At 52.3% G+C, this 14443-nt stretch overlaps 2 protein-coding genes across 2 annotated transcripts in view; both read left to right on the top strand.

Annotated features, from left to right (window-relative positions):
- The window catches only part of CLDN7 (claudin 7), a 19858-nt gene extending 8411 nt beyond the window's left edge, over positions 1–11447 (top strand). Inside the window, exons 2-4 of the mRNA XM_015420327.1 lie at positions 2167–2331; positions 5202–5286; positions 9921–11447. Of these exons, the coding sequence (XP_015275813.1) occupies positions 2167–2331; positions 5202–5286; positions 9921–10092 (422 nt within the window). The 3' untranslated portion in view covers positions 10093–11447. The remainder of the gene's footprint in view (positions 1–2166; positions 2332–5201; positions 5287–9920) is intronic.
- Positions 11448–13116: 1669 nt separating this feature from the next.
- ACAP1 (ArfGAP with coiled-coil, ankyrin repeat and PH domains 1) overlaps positions 13117–14443 on the top strand; it is a 31163-nt gene continuing 29836 nt past the window's right edge. The window contains exon 1 of the mRNA XM_015420301.1: positions 13117–13279. Coding sequence (XP_015275787.1) covers positions 13117–13279 — 163 coding nt within the window. The remainder of the gene's footprint in view (positions 13280–14443) is intronic.

The raw sequence follows: 14443 nt of genomic DNA, 5'->3' as shown, positions 1-14443 counted from the left end.
GCTGGCTCTTCGGCTTTGAAACGGAGATGAGCACCGCAACCCTAGAGTTGGACTCGACTGGCTTTCCCCATTGGGAACCTTTACCTTTACCTTACTTAACCACTACACCAAACTGTTATCTCAAGGACGATTCTGGAAAGGGTTCTCTCAGCCTCACCTACCTCCCAGGGAGGGTGTCTGTTGTGGGGAGGGGAAGGGGATTGTAAGCCACTCTGAGACTCTTTCGGGTAGTGCAGGGTGGGGTATAACACCAATCTCCTCCTCTTCCTCCTCCTCCTCTTCCTCCTCCCCCTCCCAGAAGTGACCTCCAGAAACGTCCCCCTCCCACTTTGTCCAGCTACGTGAAGCGTTAACTGGGGTGTGGCTTTATGGCTCACCTTGGCAAAGGGCTCCCTTTAGACTTTGTATCCTCCTCTACCTGGCCAGGTTGTCCTTGGCAGGGAGCCAAAAGGGAATTAAAGGATGATCTCCGGCCCCACGGAATACTGCAGCTTTGCCGTGGAAACGAGAGAGCGTCACTTCCTGCCCCACGCATGTCAGCCTCCTCCTTTTCCTAAAAGACCAAGAGAACCCAGGAGTCCTGATGACCCCCCCACACGCACACACAATACTACTTAGTATCTTGGCAGGAAACTTCCTTGTGTTGGGGGGTGGGTGCTGGCAGAAGCCGGGTGGGATGTGAAGAGTAGCCTGCCGGGGTCCTGCTTTACTTGTTTGTTTCAGTCATACCCCCATTGAGAACCCAAAGCGGCTTACGTTGCTCTCCTCCCTTTGATCTTCACAACAACCTTGTGAGGTAGCTAGGCTGAGAGACGCTGACTGGCCCACGCTCTCCCAGCAAGCTTCCATGGCAGTGTGGGGTGTTGGGATTAGAACTCGGGCCTCCCAGGTTCTGACATTTTAACCGCCACACCATGCTGGCTCGTCTCAGGTGGGGATTTTAGTTTCTCCCTGTCAACTCTCGCCACAATTCTGCCATCACCTGTCATTTCCCGCCCCATGGAAAAGCCCAGACGGACACACCCAACAGTCGTCAGCTGATCGAACTGTTCTGGGAGGCCACCAGTTTGAATTTTTCACCGGAAACGGTTGAATAAGCTCTTCTTGGGAATACTTTGGGAAAGTCAGGGGTCATTTCGTGGAAAAAGAGGTGCAGGAGCTCATTAGCATAACTCATTTGCATATGCCACCCCCCCTGACATCACCGGAAGCGTGTCAGAAGGCAACACCCACCGCTCAGGCTCCACTGGACTGTTCTGGATTGCTAGCTAGTGTGGGGGGGGGGGGCATGCAGATCTGTCCTTGCAGAGGAGGGAGAGCTTGTACCTGAATAAAACTTGGTCTTAAAGGTGCCACTGGAGTGTCTTGGACCGGGGGGACGGGGGGTGCTCTGCAACTTACCTGGCTGCTTCTTGCTCTGACTGAGGGCTGCTGGGAGAAGGGGGCGGGGCTTGTTGCACATGCCCGCCCCCTGGGCTCCTTACTGCCGGAGCTCCACTCCTGTGCGCTCCCGCAGGAAATGACCCCTGAGTAAAGTACCCTGACTTGGGTGGCCCAAGAAGTTAAGCAGGATCGGCCCTGGTCAGGACTTGGCTGGGAGACCGCCAAGGAAGTCCACGGTTGCTACACACAGGCAGGCAACGGCAAGCCACACCTCTGCTCGTCTCTTGCCTTGAAAACCCATACGTCTGCTGTGATTGACGTTGCTTCCATTAAAAAAAACATTTTGCGTGTGTGTTTTGTGTGCTTGCCTGGAAATCGTGGCTGGCTTCTGGCGACCCCTACTGGGGGCTGGGACGTTTTCCAGAGACGTGGCGCGATTTAGCCTGCCTCTGTGTCCCGGGGGCCCAGGTATGCCTTGGAGGTCGCCCTTCCAAGTACTTGTACCAGGGTCGGCCCTGCTTAGCTTCCGAGATCTGACGAGATCGGGCTTGCCTGCGCTGCCCAGGGCAGGGAATTTGATGGCGCTTTCCATCATCACCCCCACCCCCACCGGTACGATGGACTTGGAGGAGGTTTCTGCCGCCAACGGGGCTGGGAGCGAGGACTCCTGGGTTCTCTGGAAGGGGGCCGGGCGGGGGTGGGTGACGGGGGGCATGCTGGGAGCCCGGACTTGTGATGTTCACTGCCTCCGTTCCGCTTGACCTTCCTCCTCTTCTCTTCCAGGCTCCCTGCAGGCCACCCGGGCTCTCATGGTGGTCTCCATCGTCCTGGGGGCCGTCGCCATGGGGGTGGCCACCATGGGCATGAAGTGTACCCGCTGCGGAGGCGAAAACAAGGTGACAAAGTCCCGGATCGCCATGACGGGGGGCATCATCTTCCTCGTGGCAGGTGAGCAGCAAGAGCTGGCCAGAAGGACCCGTCTTTGGCTTGGGTTAGGCTGACCTTCGTGGGGACCTGGCGATGTTAGGGTTACTAGCCTCCAGGTGGGAAGCTCCCCTGGAGAAAATGGCTGCTTTGAAGAGTGGACTCTGTGGCATTGGACAATGCTGAGGCCCCTCCCCTCCCCAAACCCCGCCCTCTCCTGGCTCCACCCCCAAAGTCTCCAGGTATTTTCCAACCCAGACTTGGAAAACCTAGGTGATATCCTGGAATTCCAGCTGATGTCTACAGAGATCAGTTCCCCTGGAGGAGGAAAGGACAGCTTCAGAGGGCAGACTCTATGGTATACCATAGAGTGCAGGAGAAATGGAAGTCCCGGAGTAACATCACATTCCCGCTGAGCTTCCTCCCCACCTCGAACTCTGCCTTCTCCAGGTCTTGCTTTTAGATCCTTTGTCGCTTCATGAATTACTTCCTCGTCTGGCTGGTTTTCAAGCCACACCCTTTCACGGCGAGCCAATTAGCTGTATAAATTAGTGGATATTCTTTCACATCTCTGCCAACATCTTAATTGCTCCAGGACACAGTTTGCTTCGTAGAGCATCGTTACCTGATGCTTCGGGGTCAGAGGTGGACTTATAGATTCACCTGGCAGAAAGGACACCGAAGGGGGCTTTTGTTTGTGTGTGTGTTTTGCTTATTTACTTCAGTTATACCCCACGTTTCTCCCCAGTGGGGACCCAAGGTGGCTTACAAAATTCTCCTCTCCGCTGTTTTATCCTCAGAGCAACCCTGTGAGGTAGGCTAGGCTGAGAGTGTGTGACTGTCCAAAGGTCAGCCAAGCAAGATTCCATGGCAGAGTGGGGAGCCAGTCTGGTGTCGTGGTGAAGTGTGCGAACTCTAATCTGGGAGAACCAGGTTTGATTTTCCACTCCTCCACTTGCAGCTGCTGGATGACCTTGGGCAAGCCATCGTTCTGACAAGAGCGGTCCTTGAAAAAGAGCCGTTTCTGTCAAGAGCTCTCTCAGCCCCACCTGCCTCACAGGGTGTCTGTTGCAGGGAGGGGAAGGGAAAGGAGTTTGTGAGCTGCTCTGAGACTCCTTTGGGTAGTGAAGGCGGGGCATAAATCCAATCTCCTCCTCCTCCTCTTCTCCTTCTCCTCCTTCTTCTTGAAACCTGAGTCTCCCAGATCCCAGCCTGACACTCTTAACCACCGCACCACGCTGGCTTTTGTTGAGGGCAGGTGGCAAACTGCAGCAGTATAACGGAGAGGTCTACTTTTCTGAGGGGGATTCTGAAATAGAAGTGATTGAGGCTGGGACGCTTCTCCAGCCAAGTCCCCCGAGTGACTGCTGCGGGCAGGACAGGGAGGAGAGGGTAGATGTGGAAGCCGGGCATCCCTTCCGGGACCCTTAGACCAGAGTCTGGTGGCCAGCTCCAGGCTGGGAAATATGGGGAGATTTGGAGGGGGGTGGTGGAGCCAGAGAACAGTGGGGTTTGGGGAGGGGAGGGACCTCAGCAGGGTAGAACGCCACAAAGCCCGCCTTCCCAAGGGGCCATTTTTTCCAGGTGATCTCACTCACCCGGAGCTCAGTTGTAATCAGTGTTCCCTCTAAGCTGAGTGAGTGTGAGCAAGCTCCCAGTTTTTTAGCCTCCGGCTCACACATTTTTTTGTCTTTGCTCAGGAAGGGACGGCTCCAGAGCAGACTAATTTAGGCAGCGGCCAAATCGCCCGCTCCCAACTTCAATGCCAGTCGCTCACAAAGCGGAATGTTTGCTCACAAGGATCCACAGCTCAGAGGGAGCATTGCAGCCAGCGTTCCCTCTAAGCTGAGTGAGTGTGAGCAAGCTCCCAGTTTTTTAGCCTCCGGCTCACACATTTTTTTGTCTTTGCTCAGGAAGGATGGCTCCGGAGCAAGCCGACTTAGCCAGCAGCCAAATCACAACTCTAATGCCAGTAGCTCACAACGTAGAATTTTGCTCACAAGACCCCAAAGCTTGGAGGGAGCGTTGGTTGTAATCACTGTTCCCTCTACGCTGTGCACACGAGCGGCTGCTCGTTCAGACAGGAAGCCCCGCGCAGGAGCAGTCTGGAGCTGCGCAGGGTCTTGCACGGCCCATGGCTCATTTGAAGATGACAGCAGTTATCGTCTGCTCAGGGTGTGAACTGCTCCACTCAGTAGGGGGGGAAGAACCAGAGGGAACATTGTAATAGCTGGAGATCTCCAGTCACCACCTGGAGATTGGCAAACGTGCTTGAGAGGCAACGGGCATCCCTTGCGTGGGGTGGCCAGGTATTCCAGCCTGCCCCTGGTATGTGTCAGCCATCTTTTGGGCGGGGATTGCAGAAAACGAGGATGGGAATATAATTTGGGGGGGTTCCAGAGAGAACTCCACGTTTGTTTGTCGCACCGGAAACATGAAGGAGTCTTTGTACCACTTTAAAGACCATCAAGCTTTTGTGATCTCGCGCTACCAAGGGGTTATTTGTGGCAGCAATTGTGTCTATTAAGGGGTGGTGGTCGTGAACTGAGAAGGATCCAGTGCAAGAAGATACTGAGGGAATTTTCCCAACGAGGGCCCGTCATCAGCAAGCTTTAAGACGGCCAATGAAAGCTTGAATAACGTGCACGCATTTGCCGCACTCTTTTCATTTCCGTACTGCAAGACAAAAGTGTCTTGCAATTTAGAACCCAGATTCTGCGGATCTGGGTTCTAAACTGAAGACTGACAGGGTTAGGTTCATGGCACCAGTGAAATCCGTTCTGGCTTCAAGCCCAGAGGGGGGAAAACCCCAGAATTTCACTGCGGAGAAGAAGGGGTGGTAGAAATGGGGCGTGGAGCAGATGTTAAGTCTCTCTCTCTCTCTCTCTTTGCAGGTCTGGCCTCTCTCATTGCGTGCTCGTGGTACGGACACCAGATTGTGTCGGACTTCTACAACCCCTTGGTGCCTGTCAATACCAAGTGAGTTTCATTCCCGAGAGGTGGGGGGGGACATGGCCAGAGGTGAGTTGCAGGAATGCTTTTTCTACCCGTGGTGGGGGCCAAATCCTACTAGCTCGAACAGCCTCATGAATCCATTTCCGGCCAAACTTCTTCCCTTCTGTTCAAATTCTGGCCCTGTTTTCCAGCCAGCCCACCTTCCGCTTCCTTCCTCTGTATTTTGGGGCTTCGTTCCACCAATGGGCATCACTTGCTGTTAGGTTGCCAACCTCCAGCTCATCTTCAGGTGATGGGAATCGGTTCCCCTGGAGGAAATGGCCACTTTGGAAGATGGGCCCTGTGGCATTATACCGCACTGAGGTCCCTCCCTGCCCGTGTTCCCTCTAAACTGAGTTTGTGCGAGCTAGATCGCAGTTTGTTAGCCTCTGGCTCCCACGTTTTTGTCTTAGCGCACGAAGGAGGGCTCCAGAGCAAACTTAACTTATGCGGAAGCCAAATCGCTTGCTCACAACTTGAATGCCAGGAGCTCGCCAAGCAGAATTTTTGCTCGCAAGACTCCACAGCTTAGAGCAGGGGTGGCCAAACTGTAGTTTGAAGGCCTCGTGCGGCCCTTTCACACAGTCTTAATTTAACGTTAACAAAAAGCAAATCTGCATATTTTGCAAATGTGTGTGTGATATTTGTTCAGATGTCTTGCAGCTCTCAAACATCTGAGGTTTATTCTGTGTGGCTCTTACATTAAGCAAGTTTAGCCACACCCGGCTTAGAGGGAGCCTTGCTCCCCCCCCTCAGGCTTCCCCCCCCAAAATCTCCAGGTATTTCCCAACCTGGAGCTGGCAACCCTCCCTGCTCTTTTTCTAAGTCTCCTCCCCAGTCACCGTGCCATTCCGAAGCAGCCTCTCTCACACTCCCCTCCCTCTTGGGTATGAAGCCCCCTTTGCCTCCTGGGAAACGTGGTTCTCTGCTCTGAAACCTTGCCCCTGCCCTCCCACCCGCAGGTCTCTCTTCCTCCCCCACCCGGGCCTTCTCCAGCTCTGGCCGGTTCACCTTTTTCCAGCGTGAAGGGTCATCCCTAAAGTCTCTGCTGGACATGGGTCATTTCCTGCGGGAGCGCACAGGAGCGGAGCTCCAGCAGTAAGGAGCCCAGGGGGTGGGCACATGCAACAAGCCCCGCCCCCTGCTCCCCGCAGCCCTCAGTTGGGCAACAAGCCCTGCCCCCTGCTCCCAGCAGCCCTCAGTTGGGCCACGAGGAGCAAGAAGCAGCCAGATAAGTTGCAGAGCCCCCCCCCGGCACGCCTTCAGGTATCTGCGAGGACAGATCTGCGCGTCCCGTCCCCCCCCATAGCTAGCAATCCAAAACAGTTCGGTGGAGCCTGAGCGGTGGGTGTTGCCTTCTGACACACTTCCGGTGATGTCAGGGGGTGTGACTCGCTCTCCAAAAACTGTCAGATGTTGGTGGTGGCGGCTCCAAAAACCTGGTGGAAGAGCTCCGTTTTACAGGCCCTGCGGAACTGTAACAGGGCCCTGACCTCCTCCGGGAGCTCATTCCACCAGAATGGAGCCGCCACCGAGAAAGCCCTGGCCCTCGTTGACGCAAGCCTGGCCATCTAGTCCACACCATCTAGACCAACCCCCCTGCCCGATGCAGGACCAGCCTAAAGCGTCTCTGACAAATATTCATCCAGCCTCTTCTTGAAAGCTGTCAGTGAAGGGGAGCTAAGCGAAGGGTTCTAGGGCTGAAGGGTTCTAGGTCTGCCGACTGGTCTGGAGACAGAATCTCCTCCTCTCTCTCTCCTCCCAGATGTTCCTGGTGGGGTGGAAAGGGCTGTCGGATTGCAGCCGACTTAGAGTGACCCCGTGGGGTTTTCAAGGCAAGAGACAAACCGAGGTGTGGTCTGCCGTTGCCTGCCTCTGCGTAGCAACCCTGGGCTTCCTTGGTGGTCTCCCCATCCAAGTACGAACCAGGACCCACCCTGCTTAGCTCCTGCCTGGGAATTCAGACGACAGGAGGAGGCCATTCAGACTGTCCCATGACAGAAACACGTTTGGTGGGCACACAAGAAAGGGTGTGGCAGCCCCATAATTGTGGAACCGCCTCCCTGGGGAAGCGAAAACAATTCCCATCTAGTTCAGCCCCCGTAATTCTTGACAATGATCGTTTTGTTCCCGTGTTCTTGATTGGCACGGGGAATCCCTCACACCTTCAGTCAGACCGGAATTATCCAGGGTTCGTTGGCAGGGCGCAGTTAAAAACATACTTCAGCTGCCAGGCTAGGAGTGTTTTGTTTTATGTGGCCGATCCAGGTTTTATGCCTGTGGTATGATTTTATTCTGCCTCTTAGATCTCTGCGGCTCTGTAATTTTTATCTACCTGTATTCCTTTTCAAACTCTGCTTTGATTTTTAGGGCTTTAATTTTAAGCACCAACCGCTGTTTTGTCTGTGATTTTTAAAAGATTGCTTAATTGTTTAATTTGCCATGATGGATGGTTGAGCGCTGGGAATTTGCTATTTGGGAGGCGCAGGATTAAAGGGGCATAACGATGACTGTAGCAACTCCTTTAGACTTGGAATGCCAATCCAGGGCTTGACACGGGCGCGTCCTTGGCAAAGGTTCTCTGTTTTCTCAGTAGCCTCCTAAGTCTTGTGTTTCTTTGGAAAAGAGTGGAGGAAATAGAAGGGCCCACACCAGTCCAATGCTCCCTCTGAGCTGTGGAGTCTTGTGAGCAAAAATTCTACTTGGTGAGCTGCTGGCATTGAAGTTGTGAGTGAGCGATTTGGCTACTGCATAAATTAGTTTGCTCTGGAGCCCCATCCTTCCTGAGCTGAGACAAACATGTGCGAGCCGGAGGCTAAAAAATTGTGCGCTAGCTCTCACTAATTCAGCTGAGAGGGAACACCGCACCAGTCCCTAAGAGAGCCAGTTTTGTGTCGTGGTTAAGTGTGCGGATTCTAATCTGGGAGAACCGGGTTTGATTCCCCACTCCTCCACTTGCACCTGCTGATGTGACCTTGGGTCAGTCACAAGCTCTGGCACAGCTGTCCTTGAAAAAGAGCAGTTTGTGTCAGAGTTCTCTCAGCCCCACCCACCTCCCAGGGTGCCTGTTGTGGGGAAGGGAAAGGAGTTTGTAAGCCGCTCTGAAACTCCAAGTGAAGGGCGGCGTATAAATCCAATCTCTTCTTCTTCTTCTTCTTAAAAATAAGGCCAAGGCCAATGGAAGGGTGCCAGTAAAGTAAAACAAAATAATTATTACTGAGCTAGAAATTCCCTGATCAAGATGGGTGGCCGCGTTTGTCTGTCGGGAGCAGCAGAAAAGAGCAAGAGTCCAGGAGCACTCGAAAGACTCACAAAATCTGTGGCAGGTTATGAGTTTCCGTGAGTCACTGCTCACTTCTTCAGATACCAGGTGAGAACTAAGCAGTGACTCACGAAACCTCGTACCCTACCACAAATTTTGTTCATCTTAAAGGTGCTACTGAGCTCCTGCTCTGACGTGGCCGCCCATCTTGATCTGTCTTTATGAAAGGCGCCACATTTAGCTGCACAGAATGGAAATCCATCGACCCTGTGGAGAAATTTGCACCGGGTACAGACAGACGTCATCTTTCTCATGAAATGCAGCAGGCGTCTTCAGAGGAATTTGTAATATGATATGCAAACACAAAACCGAGTATCTCGTTAACTATATCGTAACGGTTATTTAGGTAGCGTTATAGAAATAATGTTTTATTTACTTCACTTTCATTATTGGCCTTAGGAATGCCAGTCCCAATCATTTTAAAATTTACCTTGTACCCTGCCTTTCCCCCCAGTGGGGACTCGAAAGAGGCTAACATCATTTCTCCGCTCCTCCATTGTATCCTCACAACAATCCTGTGAGGTAGGTTAGGGGGAGAGCAGGTGAGTGGCCCAAGGTCACCCAGCAAGCTTTCATGGCAGAGTGGGGATTTGAACAGGTCCTCCAGATCTTAGTTGGAAATCCCTGGAGACTTTGGGGGAATAGCCTGACGAGGGCATGGTTTGGGGCAGGGGTATTGTTGCCACAGAGTGCACCTTCCAAAGTGAAGAAGAAGAGGAGTCTCAGAGCGGCTGACAAACTCCTTTCCCTCCCCCTCCCCACAACAGACACCCTGTGAGGTCGGTGGGGCTGAGAGAGCTCTGACGGAAACGGCTCTTTTTCAAGGACAGCTCTTATCAGAACTACGGCTTGCCCAAGGTCATCCAGCAGCTGCAAGTGGAGGAGAGGGGAATCACACCCGGTTCTCCCAGATTAGCGTCCGCACACTTAACCACCACACCAAACTGGTTCTCACACCAAATTGGCTCTCCGCTATCTCCAGGTGACTGGATGTCTGTCGCCTGGAGGTCAGGTGTAACCTGAGGAGATCTCCAGTCACCACCTGGAGGTTGGCAGCCCTAGACATCTGTCAGTGTTCCTGGTCCCCTCTTCACGTGGGGACCCGATTTCTTCCTTTGTAGGGGCGAGGGGCCATTTCCCCGCCACCTGAGGAGACCTTAAGAGGCCACAGTCTGTGCCAAATCCACCATGATTGAATTTGGGTGCCCCAAAGAACCCTGCCTCATAGATTGATGTATCTGTCCATGGCCACAGAAGCCGCCCCGGCATCTCAGTTTCTCTGGTTTTTCTCTTTCAGGTACGAGTTTGGATCTGCCATTTTCGTTGGCTGGGCTGGTGCCGCCCTGGTCATCTTGGGAGGCGCCCTCCTCTCCTGTTCCTGTCCTGGAAAAAACGGCTCTGCCTACGGCCGTCAGTACCCCCAGGCCAAGCCAATCTCCAAGCCTCCCAGTAACAGAGAATATGTCTAATCCTGGAGCAGCTGTGTGCGCCAGCCCTGCGGTCGGATCACCCCCTCGCCCACCCCTGGGATACCACAGACCTCCCCTGACCCCCCTCCTCCGTGTCTGGGGAGGTCTGGACTCTGCCGTGCCTTCGGCCCCGCCAGAGACATTTTTAATAGCCTTCGTTTGGCACCCAGTTTTTACCTGACGTCTTTTAAATTGTCCGTGTAATTTTTACCAAGTGTAAATTTTTACCAGTGTAGTTTTTACCCGGGGAGATGTACAGAGCAAATCACTGCTCAGCAATATGTGTGGGGTCTGGGCCGATTTGGTGGGGGTCTTAATTTTATCTGGGGAGGGGGGATGTTCTGTGCTCTAGTGTGCTGTTCTCAGTTTAGGATGCATTCCTGTGCAAAAAAACTCCACCAACCCTGTAGAATCGGTATCAGATTTGAATAATTTACTCAGGGGTATGTGGAATCAACGGCAGACAGGATTAGCACAGGATTAACGGATCGATTGCTTTTTAAAGGGTTTCAGTGGTTGCAGATCTTGAGGGGTTAGGTAGATTAGAGAATGCGACATTACCGAGTGGTGGGTGTGCCCTTTGACACCAGGAAGCTGAACCCCAAAGCCTGGAGATCGATCAAGCATGGAGCGAGGGCCCCTTGAGTGTTTACAGAGCAACCCATCACAGGGCATTTATTTTGGGGGAAACGCATACAGTCCTATTGTAGAATCCAAAAACATAACCCATTTCCCCATGGGGCATTAACTCGGGAGGGGAGGGGACAGATAGGAATTGGGTATCAATGAAGTTCATTTTTTGGGGGGGATGTGTATCATTTGAGGGGAGCAGGAGAAGAGCTTATAAACAGTTAAATTTTCTGTGGCATTAGATCCCTAGTTTAAACCCCGATGTTCAGGATTCACACTGTCAGAAGAGAAGGGTGCGCACCACTTGATTTGCAGAGGTTCTGGTGCAAATCTTCCTCCAATTGACCATCTAATTCAAAAAGAGAGGGTTGATTTTTTTTAAGAAACAGACCATCTTTGCTTCATCTCTAAATGCCGACCACAAACACTGACGCCTTTAACCTCCACCAAGGTGTGCTGACACCTTTCTCTGTTTTCAGACATCATCTGCTTTCCTGAACTTATTCCCCCCCTGCATTGTTTAGTGAAGGGGGGGTAGGAAAGGGTGAATATTTCCCCCCTGCTGGTAGAGCCGTCAAGAAGGGGCCCGCTCCTGGAGCAAAACCGTTCTTATTTTAAAGCGCTGTGACTCATTAGGGCCGTTTGCGTGTTGTGTTTTTATCGTCTATTTGTGATGCTGGGAACTGATATTTTTTTTGTACATAATAAATAGACGTTTTTTGAGAAAGCCGTCCTTGACTGTTGGCCCACTGGTTTGTGTGTAAATATTGTGTATTTCCTAGCCGTGTGGGGCCGGGAGGGGGAAGCAAAAGGCACCGGGCTCCACAGGCTTGTGGGCGGGGGGCGGGTTGCCAACTCCAGGTTGGGAAATTTCTGGATATTTGAGAGTGAGGCTTGGCGAGGAACTACATTGAGATACAATGACAAAAAGTCCCCAGTCTGAGGCAGCTGTCTCTTGGCGGGGTTTTTGGACGGACGTACGGGGGACTGACCTCTGTCATCTAGAGATGAGTTGTAATTCTGCAACATCTCTAGCCCCCCGCCCCCCGGAGGCTGGTAACCCCACTGGGTTTCTGGTCGGTGCCTTTCAAAGTGTTTCCAGACAAACATAAGAGAAGCCAATGCTGGATCAGGCCAATGGCCCATCTAGTCCAGCACTCTGTGTCACACAGTGGCCAGAAATACCCGGTGCCCTCAGGAGGTCCAGCAGTGGAGCCAGGACACTAGAAGCCCTCCCACTGTTGACCGCCCCCCAAGAACCAAGAATACAGAGCATCACCTGCCCCAGAGTCCCTATCTATACCTTGTGGCTAATAGCCACGGATGGACCTCTGCTCCATATATTTATCGAATTCCCTCTTGAAGCCGTCCATGCTTGTATGTATGTATGTATTTATTTATTAAATTTGTATCCCGCCTTTCCAACATGAACTCAGGGCGGCCACCAATGCTCCCTCTAAGCTGTGGAGTCTTGTGAGCAAAAATCTGACTTTGTGAGCTACTGGCATTAAAATTGTGAGTGGGCGATTGGGCTCCTGCGTAAATTAGTTTGCTCTGGAGTCACCCTTCCTGAGCTGAGACAAAAATGTGTGAGCTGGAGACTAAAACACTGAGCTGGCTCACACTAACTTGGCTTAGAGGGAACGCTGGCTGCCACCTCCTCCTGTGGTAGTGAGTTCCATGTGTTAATCACTCTTTGGGTGACCAAGGACTTCCTTTTATCCGTTCTAACCCGACCGTTCAGCAATTTCACTGAGTGCCCAGGAGTTCTTGTATTGTGAGAAAGGGAGAAAAGTACCTCTTTCTCAACCTGCTCTATCCCACACGTAATCTTGTAAACCTCGATCATGTCACCCCTCAGTCGTCATTTCTCCCAGCTAATGAGCCCCAAGCGCTTTAACCTTTCTTCATAGGGAAAGTGTTCCAACCCTTTTATCAATCTAGTTGCCCTTTTCTGCCCTTTTTCCAATGCAATAATATCCTTTTTGAGGTGTGGTGACCAGAACTGCACACAGTATTCCAAATGAGGTTGCACCATCGATTTATACAGGGGCACACACTAAATAACACAATTTCAATGCACTTTGCAACCGGATCTTACGGTGTGAAATGGCAAAATCCACTTGCAAAGAGTCACTGAAGTGAACTGAAACTGCATTATCTAGTCTGTGTAAAAGCGCCCCTAGAAAACTTGGGAAAAGATCAGCTCTGGAACAGGCTATTTTTAAAAGACGTTTTTATTTCATCAGATCTTCCTCTGTGGTGCTTAGGGAACGGCTTCCTTTTGCTCTTCCTGATCGCTGTTCTGTTTCCAGGACGGAATAAAACTTGGTTACTTGGGGGGGAGGATTTTTTTTTAGCAGCGGATATTTCTCCAGACTAGTCCTCATTAAAATGGCGACTAGAGAATCTAGCGAGCCGCAGCGCCGCCCAGTGGCTGGTTTCGGCCACGCAGGTGGCTTGACTGTGCCCTGCGGGGATAACAGCGCCACCTGGCGTCCAGTCGACGAAGCACACGGTTGTTTCCACGTGTACAGAGTTCCAACGTTCCTGGGGGGTAAACAGTCGCCTGACAAGCGCTGCTTGCGGAAGGGAAGGAAGCATTTACTTAGGCGGCCCGCACCTAAAGAAATCATTAAAATGGGACTATTGCGCACAGCGCACAGTGCTTGACCTGGATGGGAGCGAAGCCGGAGTCCGCCCTTCTCTCGGAGACTCATCTTCGGGTCGCGCAGCGGCAGCCCTCTCGGCTTAACGTGCGAACTGACAACTGGGGAGCGGAGCGGGCCCTGCACGCGAGAGGCGCTGCTGCCAACCATCGCAAAAGTGCGATCTGCGGGGGCGCGTCCCCGCCGGCGAGTCTTCACGTGTTGCTGCACGTGCACGTGTGAACGTGGCCTCGGCGCCGTTCCGAAGCGGCCTGAACTGGGCTCCGCCCGGTCTCGCGAGGTTCTCTCCCCCCCGTCCGATGAGTTCCCTCCTTCCGGTAAGTAGCTGCAAAGACCTCAATAGCGTCTGTATGGAAGTCTTTTTTGGCTCCAATGAGAAACAACTCATTTAAAAAGGTATGGGACCACTTTATCTTGGAAAAAATCACAGATAAGGTTCGAAGATCCGAAATCTGCCCGAAGCAATCTAATTTTGACGGAAAATGGTACCCATTTTTGGACTACATTCTTACGCAAGATTGCCAACCACATAAACCCTCTGTATTATACTTTGATTTTTTCTTAATGGCAGTCTTTTATGTTAAATATTACCTTCTCTTCCATTCTTTCATTTTTGTAAATCTGTGTCTGATCGTGGAACTCTCTGATACCATTCCTATCTAATATACGTAAAACGATCAAACATCAAACACGGCCTACTGCTAGAGGGTGCAAAAAAAGGTCTAATTAAAGTGCGAATGTTTTTAAAGCTAGATAGTGCTCATTCAGGAACAAAAATTGTAATTGTGAGTTTGACAAATGATATGTGCGCGATGGTTTACAAATGTAATGGTTGATCTTCAATAAAGTTTATAACATCAAAAAAATAAAAAAAGGGAAAGGCGGCCTTCGACGATGCTCCAACACGCGACGCCCTCCCGGCCGTCTGCACCCAATCCGAGGCCGGCGCCGGGAGTTCCGCCGGCGCCCGAAGAGTTCCGCCGTCGGAAGGGGCTCGCCGCTGCCCCCTCCCTGCCGCCCCGAGGATGGCGGCCCCTCCGCCCGCACGCCGC

This window comes from Gekko japonicus, unplaced genomic scaffold, assembly GCF_001447785.1.
Source record: "Gekko japonicus isolate JY-2015 unplaced genomic scaffold, Gekko_japonicus_V1.1 scaffold336, whole genome shotgun sequence".
Classification (NCBI taxonomy): Eukaryota; Metazoa; Chordata; class Lepidosauria; order Squamata; family Gekkonidae; genus Gekko; species Gekko japonicus.
The sequence above is the reverse complement of the archived record's forward strand: the minus strand, read 5'-3'. Positions and strand labels throughout refer to the sequence as shown.